At 40.5% G+C, this 8,634-nt stretch overlaps 1 protein-coding gene across 1 annotated transcript in view; it reads right to left on the bottom strand.

Annotated features, from left to right (window-relative positions):
- Nucleotides 1-8,634, bottom strand: part of KIF13B (kinesin family member 13B) — a gene marked incomplete at its 5' end in the record, with an annotated part of 117,502 nt that overhangs the window by 59,176 nt on the left and 49,692 nt on the right. The window contains 3 exons of the mRNA XM_009082894.1: nt 1,950-2,162; nt 6,824-6,935; nt 7,352-7,464. Of these exons, the coding sequence (XP_009081142.1) occupies nt 1,950-2,162; nt 6,824-6,935; nt 7,352-7,464 (438 nt within the window). The remainder of the gene's footprint in view (nt 1-1,949; nt 2,163-6,823; nt 6,936-7,351; nt 7,465-8,634) is intronic.

Genomic DNA, 8,634 nt, shown 5'->3' on the forward strand with positions numbered 1-8,634 from the left:
ATTTAGAAAGAAAAGGGAAAAAGAGGATAATGCCTTACTCTTCTGGTTGGGAAAAAAAGCCAACTGTCAAGTTCTGTTCTGTCTTGGCTGTTTAGGAGAGAAAAGGACACTGACACTAAAAGGTAAAAAAAATAAACCCACAACTTGGCAACATCTATATTTGGAAATGAGCTTTGAAAATATAACTTGTCATAATGAGTCAATGTTTCTGTTCACTTAAAGTTATTTATGCACATTTCTGTAAGGACAATTAGATGGGCAACAAATGTAATGAACTGAAAGGAGCACAAGGCCGTGAACGTGGGGTTTGACCTTTACTGTGCAGCCTCTTAACAGCAAACTGCTCTGGTTTTTCCCTGCTCTTTTTCAATGCCACTGAGATGACAACTAGGGTGGGATTTTAATACTTGGGAAAGGAAATATTTATTACTTCACCTTTAGGAAACACTACTTCATTACTTTGGACAGCTGCCATTATTTTGCTATTAATGCTAAAAAATGAAGCAAATGGGGATTACTTACAACTCTCAGAGTACTGTTAAGTCAGTGGCTGATATTTTAGAGGAACTTTTAGACATTTAACTTGAGATACCTTGAAGAAACCGATATACATTTACTGGAAGCTTAGCATATTAGGCAGCTCAAATGAGAACAGCCTCAAATTCATAGACATTTGTAGTGTCCCAGCCAGCATTCCCTGCATACCTCATGAGGCAAATACTGTAATCCTGATCTTTCTGAACTACAAAACAGAGGGATTATATCACCATTGTGCTGCCCCATTTGAGAACTCAGAATTACGCTAGTTCTTGGCCTTCATCTAACATTTAGACCATGATCCTCTTAAAATTTCACTAAGGAAGCAATGTAGATATTCAAAATATTGCCTAGTGCCTGTAAGAGATTCAACTGAGAACAGTTAAAGCTTGTAAAAAAGCAAGAAAACTGAATTTAAGTGAATCCACATCTCACAGGATGTGGTCACACTGAGTTCTTAAAATATACTACCAAAGCTCTGCCTAGAAATTATGCAGTCTTAAGAATTCACCCCTATCTCTGTCTGCATGTCCTCTGCATCATACAATATACCCAGAGGTGTCCAAACAGAACCTAATATCACATTTTACACCCATGTTTCAAGACTGACATAGAGAAAAAATGGAAAAAAGTGATATAAAGGGAGATTTTTTATGGATACCCTGTAGTATTTCCTTGTGGTGTTTATTTTTCAGAGCCAGGTAAGATCAGAGAATCACAGAATCATTTAGGCAGTGAAAGACCTCCAAGATCATCAAGTCCAACCTGTGACGGATCACCACCTTGTCAACTAGACCAGAGCACTAAGTGCCATGCCCAGTCTTTCCTTACACACCTTCAGGGATGGTGACTCCACCACCTCCCTGGGCAGCACATTCCTGTGTCTAATCACCCTTTCTATGAAGAAATTCTTCCCAATGTGTAACCTAAACCTCCCTTGGCACAGCTTGAGGCTATGTCTTCTCATCCTGTCACTTGCTGCCTGGGAGAAGAGGCTGATCCCACCTGGCTACAACCTTCTTTCAGGAAGCTGTAGAAAGTGATAAGGTCATCCCTGAGCCTCTTCTCCAGTCTAAACACCCCCAGTAGCCTCAGCCTCTCCTCACAGGACTTGTATTCCAGTCCCTTCCCCAGCTCTGTTCCCTTCTCTGGACATTCTCCAGCACCTTAATGTCCTTCTTGCAGTGAGGGGCCCAGAACTGGACACAGCATCCAGGGTGTGGCCTCACCAGTGCTGAGTACATTGAGCAAATCACTCCCTAGTCCTGCAGCCACACTGTTCCTGATCCGCGCCACGATGCTGTTGGCCTTCTTAGCCACCTTGGCACACCTGGGCTCATGATCAGCCAGTAAGATGGGGCTGACAATGGGGTTTACAGGACCTAGTGGCTAGCCAGGACTCGAATTTGTACCTCAGCTTTTGTCAGCTGTTCCCGCAGCTTCTCCACTTCCTCGCGGAGCTCCCGGATGATGCGAGCGTTGGGGTCCTCGTTCACCACAGCGTGATTCACGATGTTCTTGGCCCGGTCTGCGTACCGCAGCGTTGAAAGGGTCTCATCATAGTTGTCAGCTGCTGGGCTGACTGTTGCCACCATGGCAGTCTTGCTGTTACCACCAAGGCTATCCTGGAAGGTAGAATCATAGAATAGAACCATAGAATCATCAAGGTTGGAGGAGACTTCTAGTATCATCGAGTCCAACAGTTAACCTGCCACTCTGCTGTAACCCCTAAACCATATCCTCCAGCATCAGATCCAGATGCCTCTTAACACTTCCAGGGATGGTGACTCCACCACCTTCTTGGGAAGAGGTTACGGAATTAAAACAGATTTCTTTTGTTTTACCCAGTCAATACATTTGGGAAGTGAATAACCACCTCAGCTTGGGAGTAGGTGGGGGCAACTAGTAACAGAAATACTGTTGTCACTTCAAAATTACTATTTTAAGCTCTGTAAATGAAGAAAAAGTTATAACATTAAATTTTATTTTTTAAACACATTTTGGAAATGTCATTCTTGCCTTTCAGAATCAGTTTTGGTTTCAATAGCAATGAAAAACAGTCTCTATTTTGGGGCTTTACAGTGCCTAGTAAGGCTTTCCAAAGTTTACTTCTGTGTTTTCTGCTTACATTTACAAGCCAGAAACATAAGCATTTCAGCATTATACTTCTCGGACACTACTGAAAGAGCTCAGGAACGATCATGATGAATTCAGAATATCTTATTTTGAAGACTGGAAGCAACATGTCTCCAATAAATACATACATGACTTAAAGATCTCCTCACAAACAATATTGCTGATTTTATTCCTCTAAACATTTGGGAATGGGGCCCTTCCCTTCCCCCCACTGACATGCAAATCTAAATCAAGTTACATAAGAAATTACCCTCCTGGAATGTGGTTGACAGAGAAGGGTGTGAAACCACATTCCTGCAAGGCAGTGTGTCAGGGGGAGTGGGGGAAGGAAGGAACCAAGGAGGGATTCAATCTTTGTATTGATCCTAAAATTGTGGTTTATCATTCTGGCCAGTCTAGAATATTAAATAATCTGGTTTAAAGCTTGCAGCGGATATTTTTTGATTGGTTACTTGATTTCTTTGTTTTGTTTGGATTTTTGTGGGATTTCGTTTTGGTTTTTACCCAATATCCCTTTCTGAGATGAACAATGCTATTAATTTTCAGCTTCAAGAACCCATGAAATCTAGGTCAGACATTGCCATTAGAACAATCTGACTACATTAGCTGCTTGTCTAACCATTTCAGTTACAAAGTAATGTTTTCTCCAGAAATCATTAAAACACCCCTTTAAGTACTTCCTCAAGACTCTCTTTTTGGCTGCATGATGCCTAAACCAGTTTGACAGCAGTGTGGCTGCTTCAGAGGTCAGGCAGGCATCAATCACACAGCCTGATGTTTTGCTGCTGTGTTGGTCGCACTTTGCTGTCTCAGGTCATGTGAAAGGGCTGTCAGCTCTTTGGGTAAAGAATATAATTTTATCTTTATATGAAATGTAAGTATATATTTATAGTGTTCAACATGGTGAGATAAAACAGCATGGTCAGAATCAGATTAAGAAAGTTCTTCCTGTGAGGGTGGTGAGACACTGACACAGGTTGCCCAGGGAGGCTGTGGATCCCCCCACCCTGGCAATGTTCAAGGTCAGATAGAATAAAGCCTTGAGAATCCAGCTCTGGTGGGAGGTGTCCCTGCCCAGGACAGGCAGCTGGGTCTAGATGACCTTTAAGGTCCATTCCAACCCCTCAACATTCTATGAGTCTATGGTCAGCACGTGCAGGCAACAGTATTTATAAGGAAGTCAGCCCAAAGAACAGCTTTCAGACTGGTACCAGTGTGGGGTTTTTCTCATCGAGGAGCAGTCAAAGTTTAGTCCAGTAAATACATGGCTTGGGAGGGACCACTCTATTACAGACATGTTTTTCCAAGGCATCTTCTAAAAACTGTAAGAGGACTAACAGGAGGACATGAGTCATTCAATGAGATTTCTGGGCTAAAAATGACACTGCAACAGCAAACCCTGTTCTGCATGAAAAGATGGAGTTTTGCAGGCAACTGGCCAGGTACTTCCCTTCCACACCAACCTCAACAGTTCGCACTTTGGGAATGTCCTTCACTGCACTAATTAGCTCCAAAATAGGATTAATTCATTATTTTAATTGCAACTCTGCTGTACAGGCAGCTGAGAATGCTGTAACAGTGATACACCAGAATCCACAATACGCCCATTATGAATTGGGTAAAGTCCCTCTTGTAGCTATTCGAGCCCAATGCCAGACTGTCTGATAAAGTTTTATGTATAAAACCCTTGTGCTGATTTCACTGGTTTCTTTAATGTTAAGCAGGAAAGGTGGACAAATAGTAAATCAGCCTCTCATTAGTGAAGATGACATCTGTAAATGACCCTGGCAAGGCTGGGCTTGCATGTCACAGAGAGACAGAGTGGAAATAAGTACGGTTAGTTATTTCTAAGACTAAACTAGCCCAGACTTCTCAAGCACCAAGATTACTGTGAAAACAACTTAAAATGTAGAGATCAGAAATGATATTTTTAATAGCAGCCATCAGCAAGACATGCAGAGCTTCTGATTAACATGGGAAAACAAGATGCTTGTGCCAACATATTTTGATAAAATCAAGAAGTTAAAGCACTGAGAAGCTATTTTGCTTCCTGCACATAACCTGATGTCATTCTTCAAGCTTCCTCTTCTAATTGCCTACTGCAAGAATATTTTTCACCTGGTTCTTTCATCTAAAGATCCTCAACAAAATGAAACAAAAGGTGTTAGATCTTGAGGTCTTCTGAACTCTACCAGTTTCTCAGATTTGTATTGAGATGATGCATGACAGATATTCCTACAGTCAGAACACATTTAGTCTGCAGTGGTATCATAATTAAAAGTTGAAAGCTAGAGAGAGAGAGAGCCCACCATCTCAGGGCTTCTACAAACAGGCCTCTTGCCAAATAAATCCCTCCTTTGATCTTTAATTAAAAAAATGTTTAAATTTTCCCCCTTTCAAAATAAAGCTTCAATGAGCTTGTTTGTAAAAAATCCAAAAGCCCCAAACCTTTTGTTTGCACTTAACATAGCTGCATGTTGGGTACAAAGAAGGTTTGCTTGAAAGAAGGCAGAACAAAAGAGAGCTCCTATTTATGAGCTGAAGCGAGCACCGCGTACGGCCATCGTCATCGTGGCTACAATGCCTCAGACAGGTGCTGAACACGAATTGCAGTCTGCTCACTGGATTTGTTTAGCAATGGAGCAGCATAACTAATTCTAACAACAAGGCTGGAAATTCATTAGGAAAGTTTCCACTCTGCTTGGTCAGACTGTTACAGCCACATCAGGAACCTGAGCACATGCGGAACCAGAGCAAACTGAAGCAGCACACTGGTTTTGTTCCCATCTTTGCAGAGAGCCCAAAAATCACTTGTTTATTATCAATTAGAGTAAAAACTCAGTGTAAATATATAGAGGCAAAAATATGTTTGAACACTAAAACATTTTAGCACAAAGAACAGTGACATGAGGACTTCCTCTATTCAGACACTATTTCTGTTCTACCATTTGGAATTTTACATGGCCCTCGTGCCTATTTGATGTCCAGTATCTGTGATGTTTACATGAGGGAGTAGAGAGAAATCATTCCTCAGATCATGCTAGAAGGTTCATTAAAAGGCAGCACTGAGAAAAATCAAAGCTTGTGTGTCAAAGGGTTACACAACTAGAGATTTTATTTTACTTAAACATTGAAGTCAACTTTGTTGACTTTGCTTTTGTGTCCTTAAGGAAAATGTCTCTTTTAATCCCCACACCTCTGTGTAACCTGCAAGTAACTTGTCTTTTTCTTTCCACATATGCAGCTAAATCACAGGGACATGAAATTCAAACAGTATCTAAAAACTCTGCTAAGAATGGGTGGGGAAGCCAAGGAGAGAATTCAAGACAACAAAATCTAATCAGAGCACCTACAAGAGAGGACAACAAAAGGCTGGCGGTGCCAAAAATTGGTTTCTTCCCAGATCATATTGTTCTACTAATATCTTAGTTGCTCCTGGATAAGAATTAAACAGAACACAAGATAAAAAAAAAAATTTGATATACATAAATCTCATATTTAACAATTTGCTTTTATCATTTAGACCTTATAGATCTTCATCCAAGTGCTATCATGACACACTCCTTCTTCCCCCAAAATAAGACCAAAGAGTCCTCTGCAATACAGAAAATTACTTAAGTCCTCATTTCACATGAACATGATGTCTAAAGCCTTCTGACCTGATCCTCAGACTGTAACTGGGATAGTGCTCTGCAATTATACTCCGTTGAAAAAAGTAGAATACCTCAACAATGTATCAGACTATTAAGAAAAGGTAAAAGTCTTAATCAAAGTCTTCAAAGCTAACCATGCCATTACGCAAAATTCAGTTGCATGCATAAAGAACCCAAATTAAATTAGCCCCAAGGTGATGTGTGAAGTTGCACATAGACTGACCCATAAAACATACTGCTTTTAATTTCATTTTTAAAGTTCCTTGATCTTTAGGCCATTGCAAGACAGCAGAACACAGGGAACATACTTAGTCTGTAGAGATACTAATGGCTTATAACCAGCTCATTTTCTAAAGACAATTATGGTTAACATCCAACCCAGAAAATGAGGCAAAAGAACAGCATTTTATTTGACTAAATGTGACTCTTCCCCCCTTTTCCTCCCTTTTTTTTCTTCACTTGGAAAAAAAAAAAGAAAAAGATTTAAAAAAACTTACTTTAAGTAACCAAGTGAGCACAGAATCACGGTATGGAACAAATTTGTTCTTATTCTTGCCAGCAGCCTGATCTGCCAGGGCAGAAATTACCAGCCCAAGAGTTGTGAGGGATCTGCCCAGGGAACACAAGCAGCCATTAACAAGGGTGAATATTCATAAGGCAAATGCATATTTAGACAGAGACTCTCTCTCTAAAAATGTGCTCCAAGGAAAAAGTTCCTAGGACAGTTTTGATCATTCTTTCTTCACAAAAGCTCCAGTCCTCTTTTTTTCCCCAGTGTGTTTTCAGTCTTAATAATCAGATATAATGTAGTAGTTGCAAGAACATGAGTATCTTTTAAATAGATGGAGATCTCTTTCAAACATCTAAGAGCACGGCACGCCAGAAAGAGAAGCAGAGAGAAGGAAAGAAGAAAATTGACTACAAGAGCTTTTATTAACTTCATACTATTTTACAAGTGTGTTGTATTTAGCAGTCATGATTGTACTGATGAAAGAAACGGAAGAGAAATAATCCCAGAGTCTTACTTGTTAATGTTGCTTCCTTCTTTCAGTCTGTCTCCTGCGGCACCAGTCTTAGTTGCCCTTTCGCTGCCTGCTAAGTCAACCAGACTCAGCTTACCCACCTTCTCACCTGATGTCTGTGGAAAGAACCAGAGAACAGATGCTGTTAGTACACTCAAATAAAATTACATAGTTTGACATATTTTCCAACAAGCATCAAGCTTCATTTCTTGGTGTAGACTTGCAGTTGTTCCAACATCTTTGAGAATGGCTGGACTTCAATGGTATCCTGTGCTAACTCACTACCTGCAGCTTCAGAAATAATAGAATGATCTGAAGCGAAGTCAGGTACTCTGGTATCTTCACAACACCCCAGAAATGTCCAGAGGAGAGGTACACAGAGCACATTAATTAAGTGTTAAACCATGGAATACGCAGAGTTAGTATAGGCCAAGGAGTTACAACAAGACACACGGGGTTGACAATCCCATTCTGAAAACAGTCCTAAAAAATTGCAGATTTTATACCAATTTTATTCTGATTTTCAGAGACTAAGAATGAACATGGCAAGCAGCATGTTATAATTTATGGAAATTATTACAATTGCAAAGTCTCCTGTATCCTTATTATCCTCCTAGAATGCAATCGAAGCTATGTGAGCATTTAAACCTGTAATACAGATTTTGTTTCAAATCCTTTTATCTCATTTGACCCAAAATGACATTCTGAAACACTCCACGAATTTCATATATTGATTTGAAGAGCTAACTGTCTTTGAGAACAGCTTGCTCACATCATGCTCTTCTGCAGCATCTGCAACTTCAGCATCTCACTACCACAGTGCAAAGTGTTCCCTTAAATGAACAGGATAATTAGAATCAATGTGCTTTCAAAAATGTTCCCCTAAGCCTCTCAAAATATGGTGTGATCATCAAGCCATAGTGAAACGTGTCATTTCCAGGACTGAAAGGACCAGCAGATGGGAAAACAGAGAAATCTGTTCCAGAAGCTCACACAGGGGTCACTGGAAGATGCAGAGAAGATGGACAGTCAGAACAACCACCTTGCATCCAGACTGACCAGGACCATACAAAAAATAGGTATGAGAAGTATGCAGTAGAGCCACAGCCAAACTGGAATGATGAACTATGCAAATCAAGGAATTTAGCATAGTATCATAGAATCATAAAATTTTAGGGGTTGGAACGGACCTTACAGATCATGTAGTTACAACCCTCCCTGCCATGGGCAGGGACACCTACCCACTAGACCAGGTTGCTCAAGGCCTCATCCCGCTTGGATTTGAA

This window comes from Acanthisitta chloris, unplaced genomic scaffold, assembly GCF_000695815.1.
Source record: "Acanthisitta chloris isolate BGI_N310 unplaced genomic scaffold, ASM69581v1 scaffold3299, whole genome shotgun sequence".
Taxonomy (NCBI): Eukaryota; Metazoa; Chordata; class Aves; order Passeriformes; family Acanthisittidae; genus Acanthisitta; species Acanthisitta chloris.